This window comes from Mirounga angustirostris, unplaced genomic scaffold, assembly GCF_029215605.1.
Source record: "Mirounga angustirostris isolate CCGP_5_RB_7025 unplaced genomic scaffold, mMirAng1.0.hap1 SCAF_17, whole genome shotgun sequence".
In the NCBI taxonomy this organism is placed as follows: Eukaryota; Metazoa; Chordata; class Mammalia; order Carnivora; family Phocidae; genus Mirounga; species Mirounga angustirostris.
The window spans coordinates 27,655,738-27,675,980 of record NW_026991725.1 but is presented as its reverse complement, the minus strand read 5'-3'; the positions used below and the strand labels follow the sequence as shown (position 1 = coordinate 27,675,980).

At 45.4% G+C, this 20,243-nt stretch overlaps 1 protein-coding gene across 15 annotated transcripts in view; it reads left to right on the top strand.

Moving 5' to 3' along the window:
- The window catches only part of BRCA1 (BRCA1 DNA repair associated), a 64,652-nt gene extending 47,554 nt beyond the window's left edge, over positions 1 to 17,098 (top strand). For 12 of the 15 annotated variants that reach the window (XM_064582509.1, XM_064582515.1, XM_064582513.1 and 9 more), the window contains 8 exons: positions 770 to 857; positions 4,045 to 4,122; positions 4,617 to 4,657; positions 7,246 to 7,329; positions 12,425 to 12,479; positions 14,076 to 14,149; positions 14,531 to 14,591; positions 15,881 to 17,098. In XM_064582509.1, the coding sequence (XP_064438579.1) occupies positions 770 to 857; positions 4,045 to 4,122; positions 4,617 to 4,657; positions 7,246 to 7,329; positions 12,425 to 12,479; positions 14,076 to 14,149; positions 14,531 to 14,591; positions 15,881 to 16,026 (627 nt within the window). In that variant the 3' untranslated portion in view covers positions 16,027 to 17,098. Of the gene's footprint in view, positions 1 to 769; positions 858 to 4,044; positions 4,123 to 4,616; positions 4,658 to 7,245; positions 7,330 to 10,952; positions 11,023 to 12,424; positions 12,480 to 14,075; positions 14,150 to 14,530; positions 14,592 to 15,880 lie in introns of those variants that run through there. The other 3 variants (XM_064582506.1, XR_010408471.1, XM_064582510.1) reach the window with 3 other exon arrangements.
- Positions 17,099 to 20,243: the final 3,145 nt, after the last annotated feature.

Genomic DNA, 20,243 nt, shown 5'->3' with positions numbered 1-20,243 from the left:
AGATAATAGCTAGAAGGCTGGAGCTTTCTTTTGGGAAGCAACTGAGTCTCCTCCAATCCTTATCCTTAAGAGGAATTGATAGTGGGGCGCCCGGGTGGCTCAGATGGTTGGGCGTCTGCCTTCGGCTCAGGTCATGATTCCAGGGTCCTGGGATCGAGCCCCGCATCGGGCTTTCTGCTCAGCAGGGAGCCTGCTTCTCCCTCTCCCTCTGTCTCCCCCCTGCTCATGCTTTCTCTCTCTCTCCGTATCTCTGTGTCTCAAATGAATAAATAAAATCTTTAAAAAAAAAAAAAAAGAGGAACTGATAGCTTTTGCACTGACCTTTAGAAGCGTCTTGACTTGAATGTTTTGTAACTATCAGAGGCTTGAACCTTGTTTTTCAGCCACATATCTGTGGCATAACTTTCTGAATGGGCTGGTTACCTCTTGACTTATAAAGTGTAGGCTGATAAACCTAGATTATAGTAGAGTATCACTCGGCAGAGAAACGATCTTAGGGAATCAAATTATATCTGCTATTAAAGGGAAAAATTATTATTTTGAATCCTGGGTTGTAATTCCGTGTCTGTGAGCACAGACTATTTTAGAATTTTTTCCTCTGATTTCTACGTAATTTTTATTAAATTACTATTTATTTTGGGATTTCAGGCATGTTCGAATAAAAGGGATGTACCTTTTGTGAGGAAAATGGAGAGTCAAAGCTAGGGTAACAGTCTAAGCTGTGTACTAGAGGTAATTGATTATAATGTAATATTTGATTTGATTTCAGATGCTTGTGCACAAGTTTGCCAGAAAACACCACATCACTTTAACTAATCAAATTTCTGAAGAGACTACTCATGTCATCATGAAAACAGGTATACCAAGATCCTTACAGACCATGTTGCATCTGTTGCATAAAACTACATGAAAAAGGGCACCTGGGTGGCTCAGATGGTTAAGCGTCTGCCTTCGGCTCAGGTCATGATCCTAGGGTCCTGGGATCGAGTCCCGCATCGGGCTCCCTGCTCCTTGGGAGCCTGCTTCTCTCTCTCTCTGTCTCTGTCTCTCATGAATAAATAAATAAAATCTTTAAAAAAAAAAAAAAACTACATGAAAAAATGGGAGAATTTGTTAAGCAAAAGCATGGATGACAGTCTTTCATCAGTCAATCAGTTATTTATAAAAGAAAAATAATAGTTTTGCTCTGTCCTGACCCCCTTTGGTTTGGGTTAAGATTTGGAGAGTAGTGAGCCAGAATGGTCAGCCACTTCTCGTCCACCGTGCCTCAACCACCCTGTGTGAGGGGCTCTCTGATAAGGCAGAGCCCAAGTCCTGGAAGAACACGTGGGGCAAAGAGAGGAATGAAGCGAGTTCGCACTCAAACTCCAGGCATTTGGAAACGCTCGCTCCGTGTCCACTCCATGTCCTAGCTCCACTCACACACCCGGATTGAGTGTGCTTGACAGTTTTTCAGGAAGCAAGTCCACTATCAGCTCTGAGGTAGCCTAGCGTATGAACCAGGAAAAAGAGAAGGGGAAAATTCACTTGTCCTACACCTTCCTCTTTTGCAATCTTCATTATAGCTTGTGTGATAACGGAGACTTCAGAGGCTTTTAGCTAAATCTAAGTAAACATTTCAGCGCTGCTGAAAAAGCTCATTTGAAATTGGGCCTTATGAACATAAGCTTCATGTCCAGAGCAAGTGAAGTGCAGATTCGGACCCCTGCACTGCCTCTTCTGTGGGAGGGACTGCCTGAAAGATAATGTGCTCTGCTTCGAGCACCATGCTTTCCTTTTAAGCTGGTCACTGACCACCTAGAGTGTTTCTCCAGAGGTAGGTGATGAGGATGGGGGAAAGGAAAACAAAGCAGTATTATTTGAAGAACAGAGGAAAGAATGGAAAGACTGAAGGCAACAAGCCAGCTGTCTTCCAATATTCATAGAGCTGCTTTCTGGAAGAGGAGATGAACTCACTTGTTGGGTTCCAGAAAGCAAAGAGCGGTGCACGCAGCACCCAGAAGATGCAGACTGTAGCTCAAGTCTTGAAACCTTCTGAACAGAAGTGACTCTGGAAATACAGTGGCCCTCTCCAGGATGTTTCTGTCATATAGCTGTTGGCACTTGAACATATAAGGGTCCAGCCTCCTTGGCAGGGACACAGTGCCTTAGAACTTCAAAGATCTTAGGTTTCTAAGGTGCAGAGGCTATACCACAGGGTCAGAGGATAATGCTTACAGGAATCAGGTGCCAGGGCAAGGTACTTTGAACTAAGTACTATTTTAGAGATGAATGTCATTAAAGCTGCTGAAAGGTGAAAAGAAAACTTTAAAATGTAAATTAAATTTAAAGTAGTTAGGTCTTGTGGCACCTGGGTGGCTCAGTCATTAAGCGTCTGCCTTCGGCTCAGGTCATGATCCTAGGGTCCTGGGATTGAGCCCCGCATTGGGCTCACCGCTCTGCAGGAAGCCTGCTTCTCCCTCTCCCACTCCCCTTGCTTGTGTTCCCTCTCTCACTGTCTCTCTCTGTCAAATAAATAAAATCTTTAAAAAAATAAAATAAAGTAGTTCGGTCTTTAAACAAAGGGAATACAACATTTGCTACTTTTAAACTAAAAATGAACCAAAATAGAATTCTGAATTTAAGGCCTATTACTCAATCAACTTTTACAACAGTTTAAAAAGCTTTAAAAATTGAAGAAAGAAAAACTTTTTTTTTTTTCTAAAGATTACTTATTTATTTATTTGACACAGAGAGAGAGAGCACAAGCACGGGGAGCGGCAGGGAGAGGGAGAAGCAGTCTTCCCGCAGAGCAAGGAGCCCGATGTGGGACTTGATCCCAGGACCCTGGGATCATGACCTGAGCCGAAGGCAGCCACTTAACCGACTGAGCCACCCAGGCGCCCCAGGAAAAACATTTTTTATTTTTTATTTATTTTATTATTATTATTTTTTTATTTATTTGAGACAGAGAGAATGAGGGAGAGAGAGCACATGAGAGGGGGGAGGGTCAGAGGCAGAAGCAGGCTCCCCGCCGAGCAGGGAGCCCGATGTGGGACTCGATCCAGGGACTCCAGGATCATGACCCAAACTGAAGGCAGTCGCTTAACCAACTGAGCCACCCAGGCGCCCCCCAGGAAAAACATTTTTTAATTTGTGAAGAATTCTGGGAGAGAAAATGGCTGTTGTTCCACTGGCAGATGGCCTACTGTGTTTAGGATTTAGTTAAATCCATTTCTCCTGTTTATTTATTTATTTATTTATTTAAGATTTTATTTATTTGCAAGAGAGAGAATGAGAGAGCATGAGAGGGAGAAGGGTCAGAGGGAGAAGCGGGCTCGATGCGGGACTCGATCCCGGGACTCCAGGATCATGACCTGAGCCGAAGGCAGTCACTTAACCAACCGAGCCACCCAGGCGCCCCCATTTCTCCTGTTTAAAACTAAGTGTTCTTTTCTCATTTTGCTTAGTTCTTCAAAGTACGAAACAGTACGTAGCCTTTGAAACAGTACGAAAAACCAGAACTGATTCTTCAGCTGTTGCTTTCTGAAATACCTAGAAAAGAGAAAAGCTGTGAATATAGTCTATTTTCTTGGCCCTCTCAGGGGAATTAGGAATTAAGGGGTTAGGACTCCCCAGGGAGACGTTCTGGGGGTGAAACTTTGTCGCTTACATGGACATTTCAAATTCAGGATTTCGCATATTCATGTCCTTTCACAAATTTGCCATCCAGTGAAATAGACCTTCCCCATCCACATGTATCAGTGCACATGGGGAATTTCTTGAACATTGTGACAGACATCTTGAGCACCTAGAAGATAGAGCAGACCTTTCCTGTGGTCTTAACCTCCTATCAGCCTCTTTCAGATTTCCAAAGATGCACACCTGCTGGTTATAATTAGGGATGATTCCAGCCTCTGAGTCTATCACCAGGGCTGTTGGAATCATCAATCCAGATTGATCTCAAGTGGCATAAGGAGCGAGGGGCACTTTAGCTTTCTTACAGCAGAACTTCCTGATTTTTGTTTTCCCCTTCTAATCCTTTGGATGTTTTTCATCCTGCAGATGCTGAATTTGTGTGCGAACGGACACTAAAATATTTTCTGGGTATTGCAGGAGGAAAATGGGTAGTTAGCTATTTTTGTAAGTACAATATGTCTCCCCTCCTCCCTTTAACACCTCAGAATTGCATTTTAACACCTAACTTTTTTAACGCCTAAGGTTTTTGCTGATGCTGAATCTGAATTACCAAAAGGTCTTTAATGGTAACACTAAACTAGCTTTATCTTAAATGCGTATCTCTTTGTTTGGATAAGCTGGTGATATTGGGGAAAATGGATTTCTTTGTATAACTAATAGGACCTAATCTGCTTCTAGCAAAGTTAGCATATAACTAAGGATTTATTTAATACCAGGCAGAAATCCATGTGCAGCAGGCACTTTTCTAATGTTTAATTTAAGCCACTGCCGTGTCTCCAGAAGAAAATCTATTAGGGAGCTGTGGCTTTATAGAGGGAGGACCTCTACTCAGTGTTCTGCCCTCTGCGCTGTTACACAAATCGCTTCACCGTCCACCTCCATGAAAAGAGCACGTACTTCTGCCTTCATGTGACCTGTCTTTTCTGTCATCTCTTTAGGGGTGACCCAGTGTATTAAAGAAAGAAAGATGCTAGATGAGGTAGGTACTTGATGTTACAAACGAATCAGAAAGACTTGGTGCCATTGAGTCACAAAATCACTGAACACTTGTCTGCTTCCTTGTTTGTACTCCTTTCCAAAGACTTTCCCTGGCGATGTGGATCATCAAGAATTGCGCAAAGCAACCCAGGAAATTCTGTGTTCTCAGTTCAAGTTTCAGTAGAAACAATCTTTCCTCAGAGGAAGGAGAAGGAATTTATAAAGCAGAAAGAAAAGATTCATAAGCCTAAGAAACAGGCCCACCTGATCTCACATGCATAGACCTTTGTAGAAAACTGGTTGTCCACTGTCTTTGAAGAAAAACCCTTCATATTAATATGCAAATGTATCTGCTTAAAACTCAGATGCCTTCAAAGAGATGTTACTTTTATGATCCTGAGAACAGTGAGGTAAATAAGACAGAGTGTAGGAGGAGGAATAATTTTAGAACAGAGCCATCTAAGAGCTGCCAGTGACAACAGATCAGGCAAAATAAAATTAGCAAAAGCAGTTTTAAACCACTATGCACTATTCAGCATATTCATAATTAATCAAATGATGTTTTTGTTGGTTTTAACTTTGATTCCGTGACTGAATATGATTGGGAGCCTACTATGTCCTGGGCAGCAGGAATACTGCTGCAAGTAAGAGTGATGGGTCCCTGCTCTGCTGGGATCCATGTTCTACTGAGGGGAGATATATAATAAATAAAGATGCATTTAAAATACCAATAAATAGAGGCACCCAGGTGGCTCAGTTAGTTAAACATCTGAGTCTTGGGGCACCTGGGTGGCTCAGTCATTAAGCATCTGTCTTCGGCTCAGGTTATGATCCCACGGTCCTGGGATCGAGCCCCGCATTGGGCTCCCTGCTCCGCGGGGAAGCCTGCTTCCCCCTCTCCTACTCCCCCTGTTTGTGTTCCTTCTCTCGTTGTGTCTCTCTCTGTCAAATAAATAAAATCTTAAAAAAAAAAAATCTGAGTCTTGATCTCAGCTCAGGTCTTGATCTCAGGGTCATGAGTTCGAGCCCCGTGTTGAGCTCCACACTGAGCATAGAGCCTACTTAAAAAAACCAACCAAACAAAACCAATAAATACTATGGAATAAAAACTTTAAAAAAAAGAATGATAGTAGCCAGATAAAAATAAATAAATACATACATACTTAACTGTGGAGGAGAAATACACAGAACAGACTAGCAACTGACTGGGGACAGAGATTGACTACTTAAGGACACCAGGAAGGCTTTCTGAAAACCTTGAGCTGAGACCTAAAAGACCAAGAATTGGTTTAGAAAAATGTAGGGAACAAATGTTAACAGGCAGAAGAACAGCAAGCATAAATGTCTTGAGGTAGGAATGAATTTGGTTTATTAAAGAAAAATAGGCCAGTGTAGCTGGAGAGTAGTAATTGGTGAATTACATGTAGGGAGCAGAGGTTGGACCAGGGGTTGGAGAAGGTCACAGACAAGGGCTAGATCAGGTAGGATTTGGTGGAAGTCATGGTAAGGAATTTGAATTTTATTTCTAGGGTAATTGGTGGCATGGAGATGGTAAGAAGAAATTGGTTAGTTATGTTTGGAGATAGGACCTGTTAAAGGGTTAAATTTGGAGGATGAGGTAAAGGGAGGCATTGAGGAGAGAAGGGTTGGGTTTTTGGCCTGAACAATAGTGGATGTTAGTAATAGTAAATCAGGTAAGGAAGACACAGAGGAGGAGCATCCTGAGAGGGGGCAGAACAGGAGGCAGGAGCAGAATCAAGAGCTCTGTTTTAGATGTGTGAATTTGGGGATTTATATTAGACTTTCAGGTAAAGAGCTTAAGTCGGCACAGGGGTATAATCAGAACAAGGAATTTGAGGGTCAGCTTCAAACATGACATTTTTAGCACTAGACTTTTCTCACTCAAGTGGCTACGAAATGTTAAGTGTTCTTTCTTCTAATAACAGCCTATGGTCTGACATTCATGACGCTGTCCTCCCTACATTTCAGTCAATTGTTTCTAAGCGTTCTTCCCCAAAACTCTCCCAAAAGCTCTAATCTCTGCAATCCCATTATTCTTTATTTCCTCATCCTTGACCAGTCAGAACCAGTGGTTTTGAAAAAGCTCTAACTTTCTTTAATGTGTTAAATGTATATTTTATCATTTGGTCTCATTAATTGTAAATCTCTCAATGGAAATCTGAGAAGCCCTATTTCTTTAGATGGTAATACACAATTGGTTTAAAAGATCAGGAATTCTCCAGTTTCCTTTATAACAGCGCAGTATTAGCAGTTTAATCTCAATGCTAAGTGAATATTTTGAGAAGAGACAGATGTTGAAAATTAAAATACATTAAGTCCCGATGAGGTGAAAAGCCAATTGTTCATTTCTGCCCACAAAGATTTGCTTCAGTCAGTTGATTTCAGCAGCTGAGATGCTGGTCATTTCATTCAGTCCACCAAAAAGAATGATTTTTTTCGGGCAGGGGTGGGGTTGTCAAAATTCTGCCCTGCAGTACTGAATTCTTTAATAGGATGTATCTACTCTACTTCCATTGAAGGAGGCTTCTCTTTCTCTGATACCTGTGGTTTGCCTTGGGTTTCTTCCAGCATGATTTTGAAGTCAGAGGAGATGTTGTGAATGGAAGAAACCACCAGGGTCCGAAGCGAGCAAGAGAATCCCGCGACAGAAAGGTAAAGTCCCACTCTGCCATGTTGACAAAAACCCCACCCGCCCCACTGCATTCCAATCCCTTTCGTGGAGATGGTCTCATGCACCTGTAAGGGGCATCACATACTGCTAGAGCACTAGCTGGGTGCTTCCATAGAGGTTCTTATTTATTTGTTTGTTTGTTTGTTTATTTTAAGGTTTTATTTATTTGAGAGACAAAACACAAGCAGGGGGAGGGGCAGAGGGAGAGGACCAAGCAGACTCCCCGCCAAGCGGGGAGCCCAACTCGGGGCTCAGTCCCAGGACTCTGAGATCATGACCTGAGCCAAACACAGACACTTAACCGACTGAGCCACCCAGGCGCCCCTTTTTAAATTTTTTTAAAAGATTTATATATTTATTTTAGAAGAGAGAGCATGAGCAGGAGGGGCAGAGGGAGAGGGAGAGAGAATATCAAGCAGACTCTGCTCTGAGTCTGGAGCCCAACATAGGGCTCAGTCCCACAACCCTGAGATCACAACCTGAGCCAAAACCAAGTGTCAGGCGCTTAACTGACTGCACCACCCAGGCACCCCTAGGTTCTTTTTTCGTTCTCCTAGCCCAACAAGGTAAATAAGTGTTCTCTCTGTTTTATGAATGAGGGAACTTAGAGGTGTAGAGAAGCTATGTACTTTGGACTCCAGTCTGGGGTTCAAATCTCAGCTGATAAGTGGCAGAGCTAGGATTTGAAAGAGAAGTGAATCTAAGGCCTTTGCTGTTTGCACTTCACCGTGGCGTCTTTCTGTAAAGTAGTGTGGTCATTGCTGCAAGGGAGATGTACACAGTGCTGTCTGTGGAAGCACAGAAGAGAAAGTGATCGATAAATCAACAGTGAACATCTTTATAATGTATACTATATGCCAGGGTCTGCTCTAAACACGCGATCATATTAACTCACAATTTTACAGCAGCTTGGGGTGCCTCGGTGGCTCAGTCGGTTAAGTGTCTACCTTTGGCTCAAGTGATGATCTCAGGGTCCTGGAATCAAGCCCCACGTTGGGCTCCCTGCTCGGGGGAGTCTGTCTCTCCCTCTCCCTCTGCCTCTCCCTGCTCCCTCGTGCTGTATCTCTCTCAAATAAAAAAAAATTTTTTAAGATTATTTATGTATCTATTTATTTGACAGAGAGAGGGAGCAAACACAAGCAGGGGGAGCGGCAGGCAGAGGGAGAGGGAGAAGCAGGCTCCCTGCTGAGTAGAGAGCCCAGCATGGGCTCTATCCCAGAACCCTGGGATCATGACCTGAGCCGAAAGCAAACGCTTAACTGACTAAGCCACCTAGGCACCCTACAAATAAATAAAATCTTTAAAAAAAATTTTTTTACAGCAGCTCTATAAGGTGTGTACTATAATTATACCTATTTAGTTTTAAGATTTTATTTATTTATTTGAGAGAGAGAGAGCATGAGAGGGGGTAGATGCAGAGGGAGAGGGAGAAGCGGACTCCCTGCTGAGCGGGAAGCCCGACATAGGGCTTGATTCCAGGATTCTGAGATCACGACCTGAGCTGAAGTCAGACACTTAACCAACTGAGCCACCCAGGTGCCCCTAGTTATACCTATTTTATAGATGAGCAAATGAAAGCTCAGAGAGGTTGAGTAAATTGCCCAAGCTCACACAGCTAGTTGGGAACCCATGACTAGTTGAACACGTGTAGTCAAGCTCCAGAATCTGAGCTCTTAACAATATCAGAGTTTCTGAGGGCATATGGCTGGCTCAGTCAGTGGAGCATGCAACTCTTGATCGCAGGGTTGTAGGTTTGAGCCCCACATCAGGTGTAGAGATTACTTGAGAAAAAAAATTTTTAAAAACAATATTAGGGGCATCTGGTTGGCTCACTCAGAAGAGCATGCGACTCTTTATCTTGGGGTTGTGAGTTAGAGCCCCATGTTGGGTGTAGAGATTACTCAAATAAATTAAAACTTTAATTAAAAAATCTTAAAAAAAATAATACCATCAGGCACCTGGGTGGCTCAGTCATTGAGCGTCTGACTTCGGCTCAACTCATGATCCCAGGGTCCTGGGATCGAGCCCCATATCGGGCTCCCTGCTCAGCGGGAAGCCTGCTTCTCCCTCTCCCACTCCCCCTGCTTGTGTTCCCTCTCTCACTGTCTGTCTCTCTAATAAATAAAATAAAATATTTTAAAATAATATAATAATAATACCATAGTTTCTTGGAAAAGTATAGAAGATTTCACAGAGGAAAAAAGTAGATTATTCTAACATTTACAAATGAAGGACTAGAGGCCCAGGAAGACTCTGTGATTTTCCCCAGGTCATACTGTAGCAGATGATGGAGCCAAAGCAATGTCGCCCTCTCAGGGAGAAGTCCAGGCAAGATTTCACACCTTCCTGTCAGGCCTGAACTGGCTGCTTTCTCAGGTCACTGACTGAGCGCTTGTGTGCCTAGTCAGCGTTTCTTCTTTTTTTAAATGTGCACCACTGAGCATTTCAGAACAGTCCCATACGGAGCACCGTCTGTCCCTTTATAGAACTTGAGCAAGAACCAGTAGAAGTGATTTTCTAGAGAAAACTGCTTTGGGAGAGCTCTGAACCCTTGGGGTCAGCCCACCCCGACCCTTTGAGCCTGTCAAGTAACTTCCAGATGCCAAGAAAAGCTGCTGGCCCTTTTTCTGCTTCTGCCTTCACCCCAGGGGAGTTCTTTGTGAGCCAGGCATTTGTTTTTATTCCACTGTATGCAAGGCAGAATTAGCACCAGATTCTTCCTCCTTCAAAGGAAATTCCAGTGTTTGGGGGTTTTTCCCAATTTTGGGATGGCAATGATGCAAAGTGCCTGGTCAAAGTAATGACATTCTGAAGATACTAAATGTCACCATAGTATTTTCCTGTGGAAGAGAAATGTATTTGTAGAGATGAAACTTCAGATTTCTTATCTCATAACTATACATCCTCATCAGTGAGTGTCAGCTTGGATATAAAAATTCCTAATCCTTTATACTTTTCACAGCAACATTTGGCTCCAGCGAGCTGCCTGGGGAGAGCTTTTAGCATTATGAGTATCTAGATCCTGTCAACAGGTTGGGATGCAGTTTATTCATACAGATACTAAGAATGGCATATATGGATGCTGCCACAACAGAAACAGACTTGTCCTGCTGCTCTTGTTTTTGTTTTTTGTTTTGTTTAAAGACTTTATTTATTTGAGAGCAAGATTGAGAGATGGCAAGAGGGAGCACAAAAGGGGAGGAGAGGGAGAAGCGAGCTCCTAGGACCCCGAGACCACAACCTGAGCCGGAGGCAGACACTTAACCAGCTGAGCCACCCAGGCCCCCCAACCTGCTGCTCTTTCTTATTCCTGTGGTTGTAGTTGAGATGAGAGTGGGGAGGCTCATTTCCTAAAGGCCATTATGAGTTTTTAGCTCCTGGTTTTTCTGTACCCCAGTTTCTCTTATTTGAAAGGAGGTGAGTTCCAGGCCTAGGCAATTTTCTTTTTTTGTGGAATGGGAGAAAGAGCATCAAGAGAATGATGGTTACCCAAATGATATACATCCAGCCAACTATACAACTTTACATTTCTTTTAAATGATACCCTATTGGGGCACCTGGGTGGCGCAGTCATTTAAATGTCCGACTCTTGGTTTCGGCTCAGGTCGTGATCTCATGGATTGTGGATCAAGCCCCACATTGGGCTCTGCACTCAGCGGGAGTCTGCTTGAAAGGTTCTCTCTCCCTCTCCCTCTGCCCCTCTCCCCACTGGTGCTTGTGCATGTGTGTGTGTGTGCTCTCTCTCTCCCTCAAATAAATAAATAAATCTTTAAAAAAATAAAAATGATACCCTAGCGCTTGCCTAAGAACCTGCACCAGTGTAAGAATCTGCCTGTAACATGAGCCACACAAGGCTGTTTAAATTCTAGATGACTAAATTAAATGAAATATGAAGTTTCGTTCCTCACTCACCGTAACCACATTTCAAGAGCTTGGTAGCTGCATGTGACTTGTGGCCACCTTATTAACACCAATATAGAACATTTCCATCATCACAGAAAGTTCTTTTGTTTTTACTTATTTAAGTAATCTCTGCACCCAACATGGGGCTCAAACCCACAACCCTGAGATCAAGAGCCGCATACTCCACCGACTGAGCCAGCTAGGCCCCCCCCAGAAAGTTCTTGTGGACGGTGCTAGCGAGCAGTGTATGTAAGCGGAAGGGGCACCTTGGAGGTGCAGGATAATCTGTGTCTCCTGGAAACCAGGCAGTCAGGTCAGCTCAATGAGAAGAGGCAGACCCAGGCTTCACTTCTAGATTAGATTAACTTCTAGATTAAAAACAAAAACAAAAAACAGTTTAGGTTGCCTGAAGGAACAAGGGCCAGTCTTAGAGCAGTGTGGAGGAAGGAACAGATGTCCGGAGGCCAGAAGAAAGAGGAGAAAAGGAGCATGTAAAATCAACATAGACTTCTCTGCCAGTTAGGGTGATGGTTAGGATTGATGTACCAAGTCTGGATAAACAAACTGCAGCCTATAGCTTGAATTTCTTGCCATCCAAACCTCTTATTAAATATAAAGAAGGCCCGGGTTTTTTTGTCTCAACAAGAAGTGAAGTCACTGGGAAGGAGCCTGTGCCTGATTGGTGGCAAAGGGAGATGCTCAGCCTCTGAATAACAAAGAATGACTGTAGAGTGGGTCAACTACATACTCACTTTTTTTAGAAGTCTTCTAAAATCCATCAGTGTTCTGACATTGGACTCATTGTCTCCAGGAAGTAGCAGAAATTATCAGGTGGTAGAGGCGCCTGGGTGGCTCAGTCATTAAGCATCTGCCTTCAGCTCAGGTTCATGATCCCAGGGTCCTGGGATCGAGCCCCGCATTGGGCTCCCTGTTCGGCGGGAAGCCTGCTTCTCCCTCTCCCGCTCCCCCTGCTTGTGTTCCCTCTCTTGCTGTGTCTCTCTCTATCAAATAAATAAAAAAAGAAAGAAAAGAAATTATCAGGTGGTAAAGAAAAAAGAAAGTCCTTCATTTTGGAGAGTCTGTTTATATTGTTTTTTATAAAATGCATACTCTTTTATAATTAGTGTTTCTTTCTCTCCATCCCTCTGTCCCTTTGTCCCACTCTTCTCCCAGATCTTCAGAGGCCTAGAAGTCTGTTGCTATGGGCCCTTTACCAACATGCCCACAGGTAAGAGACTGGGAGAAGTGCAGAGTCCAGCACCAGCCTTTCTCTTACATGGTGGAGTGTTACAGGAGACACCGTCTTAACAGGGCTCCTCAGATTGGTGGGGTGCTCTAGAGCTCATTCTGTTTCTCTACCATCTGTCAGACAAAACTGCACCTGAACGTTACCCTGTGTCAAAAAACCAGCCCTGTGCCCTTTCTCAAGAGCTAGAAGGCCCTGAAAATTTAGCTTCTAGGATGCAGTGTTCTGTGCTCAGATGGGGTAGAGCTGCCCTTACTGCCCTTTGGTTTAAGAAAGGAGGGAAAGAATAAGGTGGGGAGAAGATACCTTTCAGGTTTGTAAATGTTAAGAAAGAATTCTGCTCTTCCTAAATCATCTTCATTTGATACTGAGAAACAAGCATGGCAGCTACATAAGCCCTATGGGCCTGGGGCCCCACACAGGCCCAGAGCAAGCAGGGAAGGACTCTTGATGAACATTTTCTAATTAACTCTGACATTGAATGTGATGTTATGTTTAGGAGTGCTGTGGGGCTCAACTCCGGAGTTGTGTGGCACTGAGGCCCTGGCATGTGTATAGATTTGGTTTGTTCTTTTCGAAACAAGGTCCACCCACCTTTGCTTCTGCGCCCACTTCCTCCCCAGGGATTAGGTTCTCTTACTCCTCAAAAGATGGCCTTGGCATCTGGTCAGGGACAGATGAGTGGCAGCAAGAGAGCCCGGCAAAGTAATTTTACTTCTGTCTTCTTTGTTGGTTATTGATTGAATTTTTATGAAATTTCCAAGTGCCACTTGGGGATTTCTCAGTGTTTTTGTTCTTTGGTATAATGAAAACCAGGTCTCTAACAGGTATCGTTTTGGAGATGAGTCAGTTGATCTCAGTTCTTTAAGACAAACAGGAGCCACCTCCACAATCCCCAGAAATGGACTGATGAAAAAAGAGCCCCCAAAGAGGCCCAGAAGCCATTCATTGGTCCATTCTGCTGATTTTCCAGGTGCAGGTGGAAAATCTCTACAGTCCCTTTTGATTTCTGTTCCCCCGAGTGTGTCGATTCCAGCTGAGCACGGAGCCCTTCCCCACTGATGTACTGAGTCTCCGTTCAGGATGATGTGTATTTTTTTTTGACTGAATGAATTATCTTCCTGTCTCTTGACACTTACAGTAATTACCACCAAGTATGTTGTCCTCGGTGGCCGTGATTATCAATTACCACACGGAATTCGGCAGGGAGGGAGGGAAAGCAAGTGGGTATTTTTTCACAGTATCTTAGCCAGCAATTTAGCAAATTAGGGAAGTTGGATCTTGGATTCTTTTCTTCCAAAGTGTCTTATTTGAGAGACTGTCAAACCTTATCTACCAAGGGGCCTTCTGGGGACCGATAACCAGGGTAGGTAGCATATCGGTGGCAAACTTAGAATCCATACCTGGTATAGATTCTAGTTCAAGGCCTCTCTGTCCTTTTGGAGCAGGGATAGAGACTCTCCCACTTTGAAGTCTTAAGTCTTGCTGTAAGCCTTCATCCAGAGGAGCGTGGGGTAGAGGGCCCAGGTTAAGTGTGTAGAGTACTGTGGTGATCTTAGGTCTCTCTGTGCTATTTAGATCAACTGGAGTGGATGGTGCACCTCTGTGGGGCTTCTGTGGTGAAGGAGCCTTCGTTATTCACTCTCAGCAAGGTAAGTGTTTGATGCCCTGTCAGAGGGGGACAACACAAAATCTGTCCTATGACTGAGCAAGGCTGGTACCCATCAGTCCCTGCGAACCCTGCCAGGGGGCCTCAAAAGCCTCTCTTAGCCCGAGCCTTCTCTGATCATGTGCCAGTGCCAGAAAACTCCCACGTGTGGAGGGTCAGTAAGGACTTGAGTTCTCTAAGTATTTAATTTATTAAGGGAAGGTTCTCCCTCCAGTGCTTCCTTTTTGCCTTGTGCCCTTCGCCATCCTTTCTGTGGTGGCACCTAAAGTAGTCTGCTTTAGCACACCATCAAGAAATGGTGAGGTGACTGTTGCAAAAGTCCAGCTCTGATACCCTCCATGCTGTTTCCTTCCTGGGGATGCAGGGTACTCACCCAGTGGTGGTCGTGCAGCCGGATGCCTGGGCAGAGGACAGTGGCTTCCATGGTAAGTCTTGCTGTAAGCCTTTGTCCAGAGAAGTATGGGTGGCAGGGCCCAGATGAAGTCTGTAGATGACTGTGGTGATTTTAGACCTAAATGTCCTGTTTCAATCAACTGGAGTAGATGGTGGGGCTGTATGGGGCTTCAGAAAGCCATGGGTATGTGCCTGTGACATATGGGGTCCTATGTGATGAGTTTGGTTCACCACAGATCACCCAGTGTTTGATTAACACAGTTCTCATGACCTTCTAGGTGCTCAGTGAATATTTGAATGAATAAATGAAGGAATGAATGAATGGCTAAAATGTCCTTTTAAAACAGTGGTTTGCTCATTTTGCATTTATAAAAGTAATGCGTGAGTTATTTCCATTGGTGGGGGTTAAATATTAATTAATGTTCATCACATAAAATATAAATGAGCATAGGGACACCTGGGTGGCTCAGTCATTAGGTTTCTGCCTTTGGCTCAGATCATGATCCCAGGGTCCCGGGATAGAGCCCCACATTGGGCTCCCTGCTCAGTGGGAAGCCTACTTCTCCCTCTCCCACTTGCCCTGCTTGTGTTCCCTCTCTCGCTGTGTCTCTCTCTGTCAAAGAAATAAATAAAATCTTTAAAAATACATATATATTATAAATGAGCACAAACACAATGAAATAATTCTAGTAATCCCACCACTTAGAGACGGTGATGGTAAAATTCTTCCAGGCATGTGTGCATATATATGTACACGCATATATTTTACACAAATGTGATCACGCTTATCATACTGTTTTGCTTTCTCACCTAAGAGGTTGCAATATCATTAAATTGCAGTGCTGTTTTGTGCTCTCTGGTGACTTTTTTTTTTTTTAAGATTTTATTTATTTTTATTTGAGAGAGAGAGCAGGGGAGGGGCAGAGGGAGAGAGAGATAATCTCCAGCAGACTCCACACTGAGCGCAGGGCTCGAGGAGCAGGGCTCGATCCCAGGATCCTGAGATCACGATCTGAGCTGAAACCAAGAGTTGGTCGCTCAACTGACTGAGCCACCCAGGCGCCCCTGGTGACTTTTCCTTTAACAGATTGGAGCTCCTGTTAGTAAAGTTGCTAGAGGCTGTAGGCTTTCACCAGCAATCACTCCTCAGGCTTCTGAATGAGGTCCTGTGTCCTGAAGCATTATTTAAGATCAGCAGTTTTGCACTCACCCGAGTGACCCTGTGAACTCCTACAACCAGGTCCCCGGAGTAGATTGACAGGAGTCTGGTCTGGGAAAACGTGAAGTGACACTAATTTCTGCTTGTGTTCTCTGTCCCCAGCGATTGGGCGGATGTGTGAGGCACCTGTGGTGACCCGAGAGTGGGTATTGGACAGTGTAGCCCTCTACCAGTGCCAGGAGCTGGACACCTACCTGATCCCACAGATTCCCCGCGCTGCTGCTCACTCCAGCCAGCCATGCGTGTAGCGTCTGGAGCCTGTCTCCATGGGACCCCGAGAATGATCCTAAGAAGCAGCCTTTTTCCAGGCTCCAGGAGCTCTTCTTCAGTCCTTCCACAGTCCCGGTTACTGAATATTTTATGTACATTAGCCTGAGAAGAAATTGTGGCTATGCAAGGGTCCCTTAAAGATTTTCTGCTTCAAGTCGCCCTTTGAAATCTACCATGAGCACACAATTGTCCTAATTTTTCACTTGGAAAGAATTTAAAACCATTTAAACCCCACCAATTTAGCAAGATGCTGATTCATTATTTATTAGCTCTATTCCTCATACCGGGGATGTTGGCTTAGAGCTGGAGGCACAGGATGCTGGCCTCCGGAGAGTAGCTGGTCTCCCTGAGTTTGCTCCTCTAAAACCCGAGTCAGACCCTTCAGTGGAAAGCGAGGACTTGGGGAATCTGTGACGTGACTTAAAATCAGAATAGTCCTCGGCCGGCTCTCAAATGTTGGAGTGGAGCAGGCGTGGGGGCCGGAGGGATTCAGAGGCAGGTAATAGACGTGAATATGAACGCTGAGGGGTAGAGGAGAGGGGAGTCACACTGGCCCTGATCTCCAGAAGTCTGTGCTATAGCCACTGGATTTCTAAGGAATTTCGTAGCCCTGATGTGCTCTGAAATAGAATCTCTTCAAGAACTGGTGTCCGAAGAGAGTCTTCTAATTCCCCGTTAGAAATAAACACAGTGTTTGTTGTTGTAGCTGTGATATGCCACCCATTCCTCTTGAGACATAAGGTCTCTGATATGGATAGTTCATGTCTGAAAATGACGGATCCCACCAGGAAAGGAGCTGTTGCTCTCCTTGAGGTAATTTTTTTCTCTGTGCCTCCCCTTGCTGAACTGTATAGCTTCGTAAATAATTTTGTTTGCCGAAGGGAGAGAGAGTGTTTGTCATCAACTCATTATCCAGGACTGTTTATAGCTGTTGGAAGGACTAGGTCTTCCTTAGTCCCCCAGTGTGAGGGCAGTACAGACCTGATTGTACAAAATGTTTTGTGAATGTTGTGCTGTTCACCTGCAAATAAACTTGGTAGCAAACACTTCCACCGAGCATGACTTCCTGAGGCTTGCAGCTGCAGACCTGCTCAGACCCTTTCACTGCACTTCAATCTCCTCATCTGTAAAATGGGAGTAACAATAGTACCAACCCCGAGCATTAACCGAGGAGACTTCAGTACCTCCTGTATTTGCTATTGCTGCCATAGCAAATTGTCACAAACCTAATGGCTTAAAACAACATCCATTTATTATCTCACAGTTCTGTAGGTCAGAAGGCCAAGTTGGCTCAACTGGTAGTTTCTTTGTGTCGGGTTTCACAAGACCAAAATCAAGGCAGCAGGGCTGGGTTCCTTTCCACAGGCTCGGGGGATGAATCCGCTTCCAAGCTCATTTCATGTGGTTGGCCAGATTGTTCCTCACAGTTGTGGGACTGAGAATCCCCGTTTCCTTACTGGCTGTTGGCCAGAGGTCATCCTTAGCCTCTCCCACATTCCTAGGCTCATGAACCAACCCCTAGCTGCATCTTCAAAGCCAGCAAGCAACCCTGGTCAAAAGCTTTTCTCATGTTCGGAGTCTCTCTGACTTCCCCTTCCTCATCTCTCTGACTGCCAGATCTAGCTCCTGCCAGAGAAATTTCTGTTTTTAAGGGCTCAGGTGATTAGACTGTGCCCACCAGGTAATCCAGGGTGATCTCCCTCTCTTAACGTCCATAACCTGAACTACAGCTGCAGAGCCCCTTCGCAGCAGGACCCAGATTAGTGTTTAATTGAATAACCAGGGGACAGAATCTGGGGAGGGTATCTTGAGATTTCTGACAACCACTCCCATTTAACATACTTAATCCACAGATAAGAATCTGTATCATCATTTTTTGGTCTTCACATGTTCAGAGATTAGAGTCCTCTTAGAGGCAAAGAGAAGTAGATGCCCACACAATTCAGCGTTGCCACGTTTGTAAGGAAGGTGGGTGGGTGAGGGAAGAGTGGAGAAAACGGAACTGGCATCACGTTTGTCTCGGGGTCGTCGTCACAGCCCTAGGCAGTGGGTATTCGGCACCTCATTTGAATAAAGGAGAATGGGAAAGAGATTTTGCTCAGAGTTTGCACAGCTAGTAAGTGACAACCTGGAAATCTAAACCCATGCCCTTTCTGCCCCATCATGGAGCTTCCCACCCGCATCCGTCACGGATCCGGGTCAGAGGCACTGGCTCAAGCCTCAAGGGAACTTGGGGAGAGGAGTGGGTTGTGAGGGGAACTAGCACTCTAGACTCTTTTGTGGGCCACAGTGGGAGGCAGTAGAATGTTCCTGCCTCCCAGCAGCAGCTCTCCTCGAGAAAAGCAGCCCTCCTTTGCCCTCAGCAGAGACTGACAGGATTGGCCCACAGCTGCCGGTTTCCACCTCCATCCAGCCTCCCGATTATGGTTGCTTATCTTTCAGAGATCAAAGCCTTCCAGTCCGGGGCGCCTGGGGCGCCTGGCGGGCTCAGTCAGAGCATGCGACTGTTGATCTCTGGGTTGTGAGTTCAAGCCCCAGGCTTGGTATGGAGATTACTTGAAAGTAAACTCTTAAAAAAAAAAAATCCTGGGGCACCTGCGTGGCTCAGTCGTTAAGCGTCTGCCTTCGGCTCAGGTCATGATCCTGGGGTCCTGGGGCTCGATCCTCGAGCCCGCATCGGGCTCCCTGCTCAGCGGGAGGCCTGCCTCTCCCCTCTCCCACTCCCCCTGCTTGTGTTCCCTCTCTCGCTGTCTCTCTCGCTGTCAAATAAATAAATAAAATCTTAAAAAAAAAAAAAAAAAATCCAGTTCAGCCTCGCCTACAGCATCATCTCTGCCAGGCTCATGCCAGGCCACTGTCTACCCAGCAAGGAGTAATGGGTCTTGGTGGGAACAGTAATGGCAGGTGGGCTTGAAGTAAGTGCTTCGGGCACAGTGACAAGTCATGGCTTGCTGGCCCCTGGGGGTGAGCCAGGCCTCAGCCTTCCCAGGAATCTTGGGTGAAAGCGGGGATGACAGACACAGAAAAAAGTTTCCTGTAATTATCTCTCGAGGTCTTCCAACAAATATCCACCCTATTTTTCGAGCTCTGCATAACCCTTTCCGGAAGTCAGCTTCTGTCCCTGGCCTCATGATGCTTGGCTGGGTTTTAGAGGCTTATCTGATGATGAAGTAAATCTATTTGCTCCTTTGACCTCCGGCTTTAAGACGTCCCCCCACTTTTCCATCCCGCAGTGTAGCCCTCTGGGCATGGCAGCATTTGGGGAACCAGTTTCTGTGTGTCCTTATCTGGCAAATGAACTTCTGCAAAGGAGCTGGAAAGGCAGGAGAAGAAGAGCGATTATCATGCAGGTGCAGGGAGGGGGGCCTAGAGAAGAGCTCTGTGGATTATCTCCCTCCTAAAAAACGCAACCAGAATCATCAACAAAGTATCGGCTCAGAAACATGCAGAAGAAAAAGAAAGGAATCAGTGTTGGGGTGGTTGGAGCCGAAGAAGCCGAGCTGCCCAGAATGTATCCTGTGAAGGCTGCGAGGAGCAGATAAGAGGGCCCCAGAGGCAGGCAGCACCAGAAGAAGGGCAGCGCGAGGGGGACGGGCAGATCTCCCCACAGAAACCCAAGAGAATAGGGCTTGCTAGCCAGGGACCCGGGGAGCTTGTTTATCAAAGGCTGTAGACTGGCTCAGCCGGAGGCCCCTTTACCGTACTTCAGTGATGCTCAAACAGCCTGTAAATCTGCCCATAACAAGGAGAAAATTAAAGAAATGAATCTGGGCAAATAGAAAAGGAGAACTGGAGACAGCCAGCTCCTGTAGAAAGCCGGGCTTGGGGACATGCGGCGCGGGGGTGGCCGGGTTGGGGCGGGGGGGTCCTGAGATGAGTCCGAATGATCAGGAAAATCGAAGCAATGGTGGGAGGGTCTGGAGCAATGGAGAACTGGAGAGTCTCCCCCCACCTTATGGGGACTGGCACAGACGAACTTTGCAGACCTAGTTTCAGGGAGCCAGAATGATAAGGTAGTTTCACAAGTAGCTTAGTGCAGGGATTCTCAAACCACGATCCCCTGATGGGGACTGAGGGGGGAATAACACCACCACTAGGAACTTAGCTAAGCAGATTCCGGGGCTCACTCCCCACATACTGCATCCGAAACCAGGGGTGGGGGCCGAAGGAAGCTCATGTTTGAGAAACACTGGCT